The 13,180-nt window shown below is 40.9% G+C and overlaps 2 protein-coding genes across 3 annotated transcripts; both read right to left on the bottom strand.

The window, feature by feature from the left end:
• Positions 1-499: 499 nt before the first annotated feature.
• adap2 (ArfGAP with dual PH domains 2) lies at positions 500-3,489 on the bottom strand. Of its 2 annotated transcripts, XM_088437754.1 has the most exons (11): positions 3,198-3,488; positions 2,991-3,115; positions 2,802-2,893; positions 2,344-2,432; positions 2,163-2,275; positions 1,927-2,076; positions 1,751-1,834; positions 1,551-1,613; positions 1,170-1,247; positions 849-1,077; positions 500-766 (listed from the first exon to the last, which is right to left on the bottom strand). In XM_088437754.1, exons 1-11 carry the CDS (start codon positions 3,283-3,285, stop codon positions 738-740), a joined length of 1,140 nt encoding a protein of 379 aa, XP_088293880.1. In that variant the 5' UTR covers positions 3,286-3,488; the 3' UTR covers positions 500-737. The 2 variants fall into 2 exon arrangements, with proteins under 2 accessions (XP_088293880.1, XP_088293881.1); XM_088437755.1 differs by lacking the exon at positions 2,344-2,432 and having other exon boundaries at positions 2,163-2,343; positions 3,198-3,489.
• A 58-nt stretch (positions 3,490-3,547) lies between these two features.
• atad5a (ATPase family AAA domain containing 5a) lies at positions 3,548-12,784 on the bottom strand. The gene is made up of 22 exons (XM_088437741.1): positions 12,514-12,784; positions 12,112-12,175; positions 10,355-12,015; positions 10,197-10,263; positions 9,931-10,095; positions 9,689-9,815; positions 9,346-9,603; positions 9,108-9,256; positions 8,849-8,993; positions 8,406-8,672; positions 8,136-8,232; positions 7,980-8,062; positions 7,754-7,890; positions 7,490-7,661; positions 6,887-7,054; positions 6,586-6,819; positions 6,361-6,425; positions 6,099-6,288; positions 5,873-6,012; positions 4,555-5,390; positions 4,321-4,479; positions 3,548-4,215 (listed from the first exon to the last, which is right to left on the bottom strand). The coding sequence occupies exons 2-22, from the start codon at positions 12,160-12,162 to the stop codon at positions 4,137-4,139; spliced, it is 5,250 nt and encodes a 1,749-aa protein (XP_088293867.1). The 5' UTR covers positions 12,163-12,175; positions 12,514-12,784; the 3' UTR covers positions 3,548-4,136.
• Positions 12,785-13,180: the final 396 nt, after the last annotated feature.

The raw sequence follows: 13,180 nt of genomic DNA, 5'->3' as shown, positions 1-13,180 counted from the left end.
AACTTTTGGTATTATAAAACGTTGAATGCTGCCCTCAGGTGTCAGAAGAGGAAACTGCAGATGCTTCAAAAAGTCTGTACAGTAGTAGTATTGCACAGGTAATTGCAATTTGAAGACTTTTAAATTGCTATTATAAATTGCTCAAGTCATTCGTAGATGAGATCCAAAAGATGCAAATTATTTAATTTTATTAGAGATGTTCTATACCACTTTTTTCATACATATAAAGGAGATATTGGATTAGTCACCGATACCAAGTACTGATACCGCTAGTAAATTTGAATAACAAACCCTAAAGATGCTTTTTAAAGGAATTCCTACCCGTTCTAATGCAGCCCAGAATGGACCCCACTGTCGCATAACTTTATGGGTGCATGTGCTTATCACACGACCCCCATCCAAACAGCCAAAACCCAAAAAACTGTTCAAATAAAAAAGTTAATATAAATTACAATTTAAAAAAGAAAACAAAAGAGTTGGTGAGATTTATTTTTATAAAAAGAATATGTAAAATAACAGTACATTGGACCAATTGTGCTTAACAAATGACTTGGAGTAGATCAACTACAGTATCAGGAAAAGGTTCAATGGAAAACATGGCCATCAGAATTATATATTGTATATGTACAAAATTAGTTCAGTTGAACAGTAACACAAATTTCATGGTCGCATTTCCTAGCAGTGTGCAGGTTACCATTCAGGTTGCTGCAGTATGCTTAAATTCTGCTTTGATGCCGTCATCGCTTATTCCTGATGTTACCTTCAGCTGCAAAGAAAAACAAACAAACAAAACGTGCATTTGCTGACACTTGTGGGCATGATTCCCAAATTTCAATTTCCAGGCTTACTGGTATAATCCTGCAGTGTCATGGGCCTGGACATGACCTGTCTGAGGGAGTCTAGCCACTCTTTTTGCTCCCTTTCGTGCTCGCACATGAAGACAAATTGCCGCTCGGGCGTTTCCACCATGATGCCAAACTTCCACTTATTTCCACGGGTGTGCTTTGGGACACAGTCCCTGACAGAGTAATTGTTGCTTTCTGTGCCAAGGAAGATGACCCCTAACTCCTCGGCATCCTACAAGTACAGTGACAAAAACACTTGCAGATATATAAGGGTGTCGCTGGCAGGCTCTCGTGGATAGCAAAAATACAAATGTTTGTTCTCACCAAACAGCCTTTGAAGTAGAGCAATTTCCTATTTTGAGAATCCAAAATGAACCACCTTTTTTTGAATGGCTCCTTTTGCTGGTAAAAAATAGTATGAATATATGCAGTAATACACATGTACTCAAGCTATGAAAATGAGCAACAATGTAAAAATTAGGGGAGTCAAAAATAACAGATTCATTACAATCACTTGCATAGTTTATAGTGTTGTTTTCAATCACATATTCACATACAATGCACATATTTCAATTACTCAACACCGCTTTCCGTGCATTCAAAAGATATTAACAAGTCTGCAGACTGCATGACTGAGCAGCGAAAACAAATCCTCAGCTGACACATTGTAACGTGGGTTATATCATTTTGTCTGTAAGAACTTACCGATGGTCCAGTTTTTTCCATGAATCCCTCCTTAAGGTAGTTTGTTGTTATATTTGGTATCAGCTGACAATGAGAGAAATAGATACACATGATTGCAAAAAAAAATATAAATATATCACTGAACTCACATTTATTTCTAACATACCTCTCACTTGAAACGAAATGATTTAAATGATTGAAATAACATTTTGAGTGCTTACATCAGCATCTGCTCCCGCTGGGTAGGCAGTCTTTAGGTATGCGTAGCGAGCAGCGCGTAGGGCATTGTACCATGTGACTATTTCCTAGGATACAAAATAAAGGAACCAGCTCCACAGAAAGCAAAACGAGGACAGAGAGGTTAGCAACTGGATTTGGATGATTCCACAGTCCTCACCTCAGGACTTTCGTGATACACATAAAGACTTCTGGTATGGTCATCATCAAGGTAAGTAATCTGCATCCCATGGGGATGACCAATCTTTTCTGGCTGAAATGTAACATTCAAGTGCTTGATAGAGATAAGGGCTTTCGGACCTTTGGACTCCTAAATAAAATATAGACGTGTAGACATCAATTTTATTTGATGGTTCGAAGCCAGATACTTCAACATTTTTTGCACAGTTTACTCACATTTTCCTTGTTGTAATACGCCAGAGTGAAGTCCCTCTCAGATAAAACAAACTTCCTCTTCAGAAATTGTGTGTTTTCTTTTCCTTTCTTCCACAGCATCCCTTCATAGAAGCCTGGAATCAAATCGGAGCGGAGACTTCTCAGGACAAGGATGCTGGATGGCTGAATGGATAAAACCCACCTGTGGTGTAGGACGGAGGGGGATACTTGGTCTCTCCTGTGAATTCCAACCTTTCATATTTGGCTCGAATCCACTGCTCTCTTAACACTCTGGCGTTTCAAACAATCACCGGCGTCAGTGCAACTTAGCATTTACTCTGAAGTATTTTTTAGGTTTATGGAAGCAAAGTTAAAGGCCCGTCATAGGTGTGTCAAGCCCAATTTTAGGGGTGCTAAAGCACTCGAAAGAGAATGAAAACACAACATTTTAGAGGCCTTTATGTATTTTTTTAAACTGCAGATTCGTTATGACAGGCTAGAAATATGCACACAAAAACATACTGTGCTTCATTGAAACCTAATATATTTGATGCACCCCGTCCCTCTGCTTTGAATGCCAACCACCAGCAGAACAAAGCTCTCTGTAACTTTACTGTCATTTAGAGTGAAGTTGCGCCAATGTGCTGAAAAAATACTTACGCGCAGTCACTTTGCTGCGGTCGGTAGTAGTAAGGAGGAAGTGCTTTTTCATACAAATCTTTGGCTCTGGCATTGCCAGTGGATTTCATCAACTTCTCCCCAGGCCACCAAAAATACATAAAATATTTATTTTTGTGACCATAACATTGTTAAAACATGTTTATAATACCTTTATACGTGTGTCCATACCTTCACAAACTCATCTTCCCAGTGGTCAAGCTTTATAGATTTTACTCTGCTGGACAGATTGCGGTGGATACCAGAGCAGTTCAGACACACAAACAAACCCAACTTGTAAGAAGCCCAGTCTGGGTCTAAAAAGAACAAAAATAGGTGAAACGAGTTGCAACCAGGACAATCAAAGAATATCTGAAGAGCAACACACACAGGACTCACCGGGTGCACCACAATCGGCACACAATCTGTTCTCTGGCAGCTTCACCAGCTCCAATAAGATCCTTTTGTTCCGCTCCCAGTTTGCCATGGTGCGCCACAGTAAGGCTTACACGAGAAGCCTCAAAATGAAACATTGTGCCTACATAGTTTCACAAGTGGCGAAATGCAGTAAAGACAAGGTCTAAAATGAAAAGTGGAACTTGCAATGTTTGGTTAATGTCATAACGCGACAGTCCTTCCTCTTTACCTTTCTCCCAGTGTGAAGTGTCAAGGCTTTTTCCTTTTCACACATACGAAAACTCGTCCTGATGTCAAAGTTTGAATAAGATTCGGACGCTTTGGAATACTTTAAAAACAATTTATTTCCTAAAAACAAAACTCCAATGTGAAAGTGTACGAGAAGTTCAGGAAAAAAAATGTGATAGTTTGAATGTGAAATTTTGGCTAGAAAGCCCACAATTAAGATGCTCCCTAAAATTTGTGTCATGTTACAATTTATACAAACCCTTTACAGACAAACTTTGTACTGTTTTCCACATTCAACACTTAATTCAAAGATCCACACTTGCTCTAAAAAGCAAATCCTACGTGATTATAAACGCTGTACAAAAATTAAAGTAAAATATTTCATAAATGCTAGTGAGTATAACACAAATGTACAAAAACATTGATTAATGTTATCAATTTAAAAAATGTGCTGAGTGCAACACAGCATGTGCGATGCCAGGAATTTGTTGTTGTGGTCTGTAATTAAAGTATCTTCAGTCTGAGGACGAACCTGTTGAGACTTGGATGCAACGGGATTAAAGTGTAGTTGGTGTTCTTTACCCCAGCAAACATATACTGCATATACCTGTGTCTCAATTAACCTTGAAAAATAATTGCTTGAGTAACTAAAGTAACCACCGTCATAAGTACATGTCATGTCTTCTCTGAGGCTTATGGGAAGTCTTTGGAAAGGTACTGAAGAGTATCCTTGTGGAGACCTAGATGGATAGCATCTAGGTAGTGAAGAAACCTGATGAAAGAGGAGGAGATAAATTTTGAACTTATTTATAGCCCTGGGCAAGTACCGCCTGAACAAACAAGTGTTAAAGCACATTCTGGCCGACTGCCTGCTCACCGTCGTTTCACCTTGCCTTGCTCCTTAATCTGCTCTGACCTGCAGATAGTACGCAGGGCTGGCAAGTAGTCCACAGTAGCTGCAGATCTGTTTGCCAAAGTACTAAATATTCCCTTGCACACCAGACTCTCCACAACATCTCTCCTCTTCTGCACAGTCCTGGAATTAAAAAAAATATATTTATTTTCTAATTGGAAAAAGTTGACAAGCAAAAAGGTTTAATGTTGGACTAACTGGGGTTGACAGAGGCTGCTCTGAGTGAAGCTGTAACGTTCACAATGAGAGGGAACAGGGAGGGTGAGTTCTGCCGCAGTGTCCTCGGCCAGCTGGCCCTCCAGCCGCCGGGCTCCGTCCAAGGCCTCCCCGACAGAAAGTCGACACTTGTGGAAGCTCAGCGCCTCCACTGCGGTCTGGATCTCCAGCACACGCTCACCCACCACCCAACTCAACGCGTCCAACTCAACTCTGGACTCGTCAGTCATGCCGTCCTTCAGGACGGCGCTGACTTGCCGGGGTCCCCTGGTAGCAACATCCCCACGATGAACAAGTAAGGAGTCTATGTCAGACATATTGTTGAAAAAGTCACTTAGTGAGTCCAGACACTTGGACACAGGAACACTCTTGAGACGCTCTGCAGGCGTCCGTGGTTTTCTTTGTTCCATTTGTGGAAGTAATCTTTCAGTGAGTTCCTCCTTGGCTTGAAGTCCCTCTTGTTGCTTGCAGAGAGAGAGGAAACCTTCCTCTGAGTCAGAATCTGACTGAAATCCGTGCTGGTCAGGAAGGTTGTGTCTACTCTTGTTCCTCTTCATTCTGTAGGACATTTTAATTGGACTCCCGTCATCTGAGCAGTCAGCTGACTCGGATGAGCACAGAAATCTGGCATTGGAGGGCAGCGGTGCAGACTGCGAGCAGGAGGGTGCATTATAAGAGGCGGGTTCCAGTTTGTAGGGGGAAATCAACTGCTTGTGTGGTAAAGGCAAGAGGTTCTCCATATTGGAGTAGAGCAAGTTAACTCCTTGCCGAGTGCTCTCCATTAGTATCTCCCAACTAGCCATCTCATGTGTCTTAATCTGTTGGTGCAAAAAGTACAGTCATTAACTAATGCATTCTCTCATAGACACATATTGCTACATATTGAACGCTTTTTGGATCATTAATAGTTGCCAAATGTACTGCTATTCATAGTTTTAACAGCTAGTACAATAGTTTTAACAGACATATGGACTAGCAGAGTAATAAGTGACCATTTTCTTAAGTTTCTATCCCACTGAGGGGCGAACACCGCCTCTTCCTCAGCATGCATTAGGTTTATGTGCAATCCTGCATCTATACACACTTTTTCATAAATACTGTACATTTGGCATTAATCCAAACATTGATAAATTGAGCAACAATGAAAAAATACATATCATAATTTCAAAACACAGTATTTAACAAACTAATCTTATTTGAAGGGAATTGCTACTTTTATATAGGGGCTCATAAACCATGAAGTCAAAGTTCATGCTTAAAGTCTATAGCTAGCAGTGTGTGTCTTGAATCTGCAATTTACCCTAAGCAGTTCCCAAATATCTCTCTCAGGTTCAAGATTTAGCAGTCCCAGGAGGCTCTCCGTACAGCCACTTTCACAGTGAGGTTGAGGTGACGTTACATTCAGTGATTCATCTCTTGTCTGTCGCTTCAGTTCATTTCCTGGTTTCAAAAACACAGTTGCATTGCCCCAATCAGTCCATAAACCGATTGGCAACAATGAAGATGATTTACTCTACTACCCTTACCATTTGGGTTGGTGTCATCGGCGTGTAATGTTATGTGGCGACCCCCTGCACTTCGAGTCCAGCATTGCAGCTGCAACAGGCTCTGCCTGATGTCGCAGTTATTGAGTTTGAGCAGCGTGCTGACGTCACGCTGATCAGTCCTTGTGTCCTCAGCCAGACACAACAGGCGCAGGTAGCTGCTCACATCCAACTAAGACAGGGATAGATTGTAAGGTGCATTTTAGCGTGTCATGGATGAACCCTGAAGGAAACAGCCACTCACCAAAGAGGGAATTTTGAAACATATTTCTTCAAAGTTTCCATCAAACGTTGCGCTGAATGCAGGATCTGCAACGCATTCAATGTGAACGAAAAACAAGCCAAACAGATCAGATCACTGACCAACACAATCTCATGACATCACAAAAGAGCGCTTTAACCAAGTGTCATCTAAGAATAAAATGCTTATTTTTGACAAACTAAATTTAATCATGATGCTTCTACTAACCACATGTGGTGAGGATGACTGGTCTCTTTGTCGTGCTCATGAACGTCTTGATGGCAGCAAGAAAGCCTGCATCTTCATCAAAAATAACATCTACTTCTTCAAAAAGGATGAGCGAAGTGGCCGCCCTCTTGCTCTGTTCCTCATTCTCCTTCTTTGTGGAAGCCATGGGTGATTTGACTGTAATGTCTTTTTGTTTTCTGGTGTCCTCTTGTGGCTTCATTTTCTTGGAAGAGTCTATGAGATAAAAAAAAAAACAAACGCTACTCGTACTGTCTTTTTATATTCCTTAAATATTACTTACCTTTTTGTCCATCCTGCTTAGTATCCCGTGGCTCCTTGTTGCTGGGTTGGCCAATTTTGAAGAAGTTAGCTAAAGAGGTTGGAGCCAGGCCTCCTCGTTTAGCACCTCTTGGGGAGTTGGGGGGTTTCCTGGGAGATGAGACAACCTTGCGAGGAGAGTTACGCTTCCCTGGAAGACAAAGAAATAAATTGAGTAGGGCTGACTTTCCAGTTTGTATCTTTGTCTGCAAGTTAAAGGAAGTCATGAAATCGAGGTTTTGCACAACAGGTCACAATAGACACTATATACCATAAATATAAATGTAATTCACAGTTATTACAACTTGCAACTAGACAATGACAATCAACTCAAGTTTATTATTTTTCATCAGCAAATTCAAAACAATTAAAGAACAATGTGTAAGACTTTGTAACTATGTCTTAAGTATCAAATGATATATTTTCTCAGGGAAGCAAAATCTAAAATTTAGAGGACTAATTCAAGACTGAAGGATCAACGGACACCCAGTACATACTTAAACCACAAGACAGATTTTCCCAACATATTAAAAATGATACAGAATAAATGTGAAATGATAAAACAAACATTTCATGTTACACTTACTTGGAGAAGATCCAGTCTTGCAAGTGCTGCTGCATGTTTTGTAGCTGTTAAAATATGAGGGCTTGTTTGCATTGACTCCTTGGCTGTCCACCTGGTGCGACTGGGTGGCCTCCTTCAGCTGGGAGAGAATCAGACGGCCACTTCGTTGAGATGAAGCGTTCACTTCAAACACCTTGGAAGACCATGAGGAACATTGACAAAGAATTAAGGTCCACGGGCACTACAGAACAGATGAACTGCAATTTAGTTATGCTCGGGCTTTACCTTAAAACCCAGCTCCTGAGCGCAGGCATAGACAGAGGCAGTCTTCCCAACTCCCGTGGGTCCTGTAATTAGGACTGTATTGCACAAAGAGTCCTCTGCAAAAAAGGATTCCTCATCTCCACCATCCCAGTCAGAGTCTGCAAAAACAAAACAAATATTCAGACATTCAGTTAACAAAAGTAGGGTAGATTTAACAAATTCAATATAAATCTTTTAAATGACAGACCATTGCTGCCTTCCTCTTGTTTCTTTTCTTTCTGCTTGTTTCTTTCCTCCCTGTCCGCACGGAGCTTCCATTCCTTCAGCCAACTGTGCAAAAGGAAAAAAACTGAATACGTTAGATGGTTAGAGCAACATAAAAAAAATATTTTTTGATGCTTACCTGTGCAGCCTCTGAACGGAGGCTGTGTTGCCAATGATATCAGTGGGGTGCTGGGGCTGATATTTTTCTGTCCACAACACATCCTCCTTTGACTCAACTGTGGAACACAGATAAGTTGTTCTTATACTTTGTTTTGGTTCACAATAGACAATGACATTTAGATAAACTGTGAAAAAAAATCAAACAAAAAGGGGGCTGACGAAAGTCAGGAAAGCTTATCACTGTCAGGTGGAATTATGAGCAGATAAAAGGACAATTGTAATAACTCACCTTTATTCTCAGTGTCCTCACACACATCATCAAGCACCACTATTGCATCATCTTTTCCATGTGAAGGCTCATCTTTTGCCTTTTCCAATTTGGCTCTCTGGGCTCGTCTCGTGCGGCCTACCCTCTTTGACTGCTCTGGCTCTTGGGCACAAATGATTTCTTCATGATGGACAGCCCGCTGTTTCTTTGCTACTTTCACTAGCTTGTCATCCATCCTCTTCCTCTTTCCTCCTATTGGCTCAGGTGTTGACAAAAAGCTTGCGGCCTCTGTATGAGGTTAGTAAAACACCATTGTTGCTCATTTCTGTATTTCAATTATATTTATATAGGTTTCAGACAACTATAAAATTTCTATTAGCAAGTAATTTAATAATAGTTAATTTAAGACTTCCACTGCATTGTTTTGGTGGTTTTGGGGTAAACTGTCTGACTATTAAACTTACCTGAGTTACCTTGTTGTTGATCACCTCTTCTGGCCAAGAATCGAGGCAGGAAAGTATTACCTGGGAAGAGAGGGTTTGAGGTGTTTACCTCTTCCATCAGAAGCTGACGAACCTTTTCAGAAACCTCAAGTCTCCAACCAGAACCCTGGAGGAGTGGGGAAAAGCACAATTTACAACAATAGTACTTTAATATCCTCCGCAGGCAGGACTCTTGATCTTAAAAGAAGATATAAAAAGATAGTTTAACATTTTAACATACCCGTTCACGAAACACTCTGCGGTCGGGTTTTGTCTTCACATCCAAGGAGCCATTTAGAAGTCGATAAGGGTCAGGCACGTGATTGCAAAGCTCACTGAGGCCGCACAGTTGGGGAGACTTGGGCCAAGGTAGATTCCATAGAGGACAATCTGTTATTGTGCAGAGTACACATCAATTTGATGGAACACATACACAAAAGTGTTGACAACAAAACAAACAACAACAAAAAATGTTATACCATTTGGTTTTTGCATCATGTGTACAACTGGTTGGAAAGTGGCAGAGGACAGGTCATGTGTCTCTTTGGCGGCAGCAGCTTTGGCCATTTGCTTCTTGAAGGACTCAGGCAGGCCACTCTTGAGAAACTCTCTGCGGGCCCTGAACTGTTCACCATCCTGGGAATTTTCGGAGGCCTCATGGTTGCTCTCATCAAAGATGGAAATCACAGATGTCTTGCGAGCATTCTTCTCCTGGGCAGGCAAGGTGCCTTTGGAGTCTTTCAAAAAACCAAAACAAAACCATTTAGGGACTCCATACCAAACTGATGGCCATTAAATACTATTAAAAGTGAGAAACACTACCTTGAGGAGCTTTGGTGGCTTTACCCAGCACGTCATTAAGATTGCGTAGCGTTGTCTTCGTTTTACTTTTTTGTGGCTGCATCTGAAGTGAAGCAGTGTGGTCCTCCTCCAGGCAGATGACAAAATTCTAAAACCAAGTTAAAAGTATAATACAGCCTTTATGTGAAAATTGGATACTTAAATAAAAAATTGCCCTTGAGTAGATCAGTAATATTAAATTTTATTCCATCACGGCTTTGTACCTCATCTAAATCTTCACAATAACTCTTTGATGTGGAAGCCTCAGTTCGAGATGAACGCCTTAAGGTGCTCTGATTTTCAACAGCATCATTCTTAATCTGTTGAATGGTTTTAGATTTGGCCACCAGTTTTTTTGCCTTCTTCCTCTTTTTGGAGGTATCTGATGCCTTGAAAAAAACAGGAGCATAAACGCACACACTTTGAGCATCATTTAGTCCATTCAACATTGCTTGATTATTACCTTTTACACAATAAATATGTTACTCACATTACAGGCAATAGAAGGATTTTTGCTATCGCCAGATACATTTTGATGAAGTCTGCTGAATTTTATTCTGATGGAACATACCGATGAGTGGTCAAACATAATGTGACTGAGAAACAGATATTCATCAATGTAAAATGCTAACTTTATTAACATGTTACCTGATTGGACTCTCTTTAGCATCAGGTGGACAGACCAATTCTGCTACATATACTCCATACTTGGAATTGCGTTTTTTAGGGGGCGCTAACTTAATCGAGGTCTCTGCACAATCCTTCAAGCTATCTTCTTTCCTAATGGGAAATGATTCTGATGTTTTGGCAACTTGCCTAACAACAACCTCTCTTTGAGACCTCCTGACAGCTGAGACGGAGGGATTTAAAGAAGCTGCTGGCTTCTCTTGGAAGTCAACGGAATTGTTAGGCAAGGTTTTCTCTGCTACCTTTGATGAGCTTGTCACTTTTTCTAATGCGTTCCTACATTGTCTTTGCGGTTTTCTTTTTGCAGACATTTTGTTTTCAAGAATGTCATTTTCCTCTACATCTTTCTCTTCAGGTTGTTTTTGATTGGACTGGCTCTTGCCCATTTTTGCTTTGGAACCCTCAAGGCTAGGTTGTTTGAAGGCCGCCATAAACTGTCTTTTCTCCACATCAGAGCACTTGTTTGCAGATTCACACTCAAGCACAACCAGGTCAAGATCTTCCTCTTCAAGAACCACATTGGATTTACGTTTGGCTGTAACAGGTAGCATTTGAGGTGGTGATACTTCTTTTGCAAAAAATCTTGCACCCTTTCTTTTTTTCATTGGCAATGCTCCCTTTTCCTCAGGTTTTTTTGCTTCCTGCTTTGATGAGGTTGGGTGCATTTGAGCCTGAACGGTGATGGTTCGAGGTGAGACGTGAACAGAGACTTCTGTAGATGCTACGTTTTCTTTATATTTAGAGGTGTCCGAATGAGTGTCCATTTCATCAGTCTCTTGAGATACCTTATTTTCTTCACACTGCACAGCTGTCCTGTTTTCTTCAACCTTAGCCTCATTCTGACTGCGCATAAAATCCTCAAAGGAGATCATGACCGTGTTGCTTTTCAACTCAGAGTCCTCATTGACATCAACCTCTGTGTTAACAACGCAAGAATTCCCCGCACTTTTTTGCTCCGATTCAGAATTATTTTTTCCTTTTCGTTTGGTCTTCCTTGAATTGCATACAGATTTTGTGTTAACTGGTTTTGCCTCAGCTTGTACATGTGCACCTTGAGATGAGGCACTATCGATTGACACATCCAGTTCAGGTTGGCCATCTTTATCACATTTAGAGTCATTATCGTGGCGTTCATCTTTTTGAGGCTGACATGTGTTTCTCTCCATTGATCGATTAGAGATATACGTTTCTGTGCTAATCTTGGCCAGCAGAGCAGCTGTATCACTGCCAGTGACAGCATAGACACTTTGGGAATCTGTTACCGGGCTTAAATCCTTAACAGCAAAGCAGCTCGCTTCATCATCTGAGATATCAACAACTAAATCAAGATCCACAAGTTTTCTTGAAGCTTTAGTTGTCCTTTTCCGTTTAAGTGATGGCTGCTTCCCTGCTCCCTCTGGGCTGGTGAGTTTTACTGAAGACTTCTGACCAATCTCTTTTGGGTGTTCCGATGGGCTGGTCTTTACTTTGGAGGTCAGACGCCCACGACTAAAGTAGTCCATGATGTTATTGGAGCGAGGAGGTGAGAAGGGTTTCTCCACCGCTTTGGCCACTGGAGAGAAGTAGTTGGTAATTGTCCTGACAACAGCACCGCCACCATCATTGCTACTTTTTTTGCAAGGCTGTAAAAATAATGGAACACAAATATTAGTCCAACATTTTACACACGTACTTATAGAAGCTAATGCATAAAATGTGAGGCTTGAATGTGAAAATACCTGCTTGTCAAAATCTTCTATGACAGATGCCATTGCCACAACACCAGCCATACTTTATAAGTACCTGAGACAAACAACAATGACAATAAGATGCTAATAAAATAACTTCAACTCAGACTATAAGTGTCAGGATATAGTTGTGAGCACGCAATTAGCTAAATAATCATTCAACGACCTGCAGTATCTCTGCAGTGGGCACTCACAAAGGTTACACGCAGTACATGAAGTTTGTAATAATTCAGAAAGAACAACTGATATAAAAATGTAAAGCTGCCAAGTTGACATAAAATGTAAAGGTTGGTGAACTCTACATGTAAATAATCACCGAGTAACACACTATTATTGCCTACACGGCGCATTTACAATTACGCTTGCGGTTGCTCAAGCTGAAGCGAAACTTACCGAAAACAGTAACACTTTAGAAATCACCCAGATGTCGTTTCTGTTTACCTTTCCCAGTCAGTGAAGGGCATCCATTCGTTGCTAGCATACCATAGCAAACAAGCTAGCAAAATACAATGCCCTCAAGTTGCGCCAAGAAACTTTGCCGCTCAAGAGTTCCCATAACTTGTCCGTATATCTTCCGAGTATTGCATTCGGATGTTCGAACGCGGAAGCGTAAGTGCTAAAGCTGTGTTTTCCAAAACGTCGACGTTTAAAGTCGAAAATACATTATTCCGGTTGAGTGTTTCAAAAACCCGCCAGCGTAAACCAGCAGCAAAAGCGCCAAAATACGTGCCCTTGCGTCGACAAATCCCACCAATTAGATGAAAGGGCATAAATTCGTCATGTCTACGTCACCTGACCAAAGTAAAGGGTAAAGTAATAGCGACCTCTACTGGATGTGAAGGCATGGAGACACAAACAGTTTGAAATTTCCTTGAGAAAAACACCTACCAATTTATAGTAATGACAGAGATTTTTTTTTAAGTTGTAGTTTCTATTGCAGTATTATGCAAAAAAAAAGTAAGGGTGGAAATCGCAGAGCTGCAAGTCCGACACGCAGATTTCCAAGAAAATTTAGTAAATAAACTTCTGGATTTGATTTGAATTTAGAGCAAATTCAGTT

The sequence above is a fragment of the Hippichthys cyanospilos genome, chromosome 16 (genome assembly GCF_059441005.1).
Source record: "Hippichthys cyanospilos isolate Australia breed blue-spotted pipefish chromosome 16, RoL_Hcya_1.0, whole genome shotgun sequence".
Lineage (NCBI taxonomy): Eukaryota > Metazoa > Chordata > Actinopteri > Syngnathiformes > Syngnathidae > Hippichthys > Hippichthys cyanospilos.
Note: the sequence above shows the minus strand (reverse complement) of the source record. Positions and strands in the feature narration are given on the sequence as shown.

Coding starts and splice junctions, on each gene's coding strand:
- adap2 (XM_088437754.1), bottom strand. CDS start 3,285: ATGGCAAACTGGGAGCGGAACAAAAGGATCTTATTGGAGCTGGTGAAG. Junction 1,248..1,550: donor TGGAAAAAACTGGACCATCG/GTAAGTTCTTAC, acceptor ATTTTTTACCAG/CAAAAGGAGCCATTCAAAAA. Junction 767..848: donor GACACTGCAGGATTATACCA/GTAAGCCTGGAA, acceptor TTTTCTTTGCAG/CTGAAGGTAACATCAGGAAT.
- atad5a (XM_088437741.1), bottom strand. CDS start 12,162: ATGGCTGGTGTTGTGGCAATGGCATCTGTCATAGAAGATTTTGACAAG. Junction 7,055..7,489: donor CAAGACTGGATCTTCTCCAA/GTAAGTGTAACA, acceptor TTTGTCTTCCAG/GGAAGCGTAACTCTCCTCGC. Junction 4,216..4,320: donor CAAGGCAAGGTGAAACGACG/GTGAGCAGGCAG, acceptor CTCTTTCATCAG/GTTTCTTCACTACCTAGATG.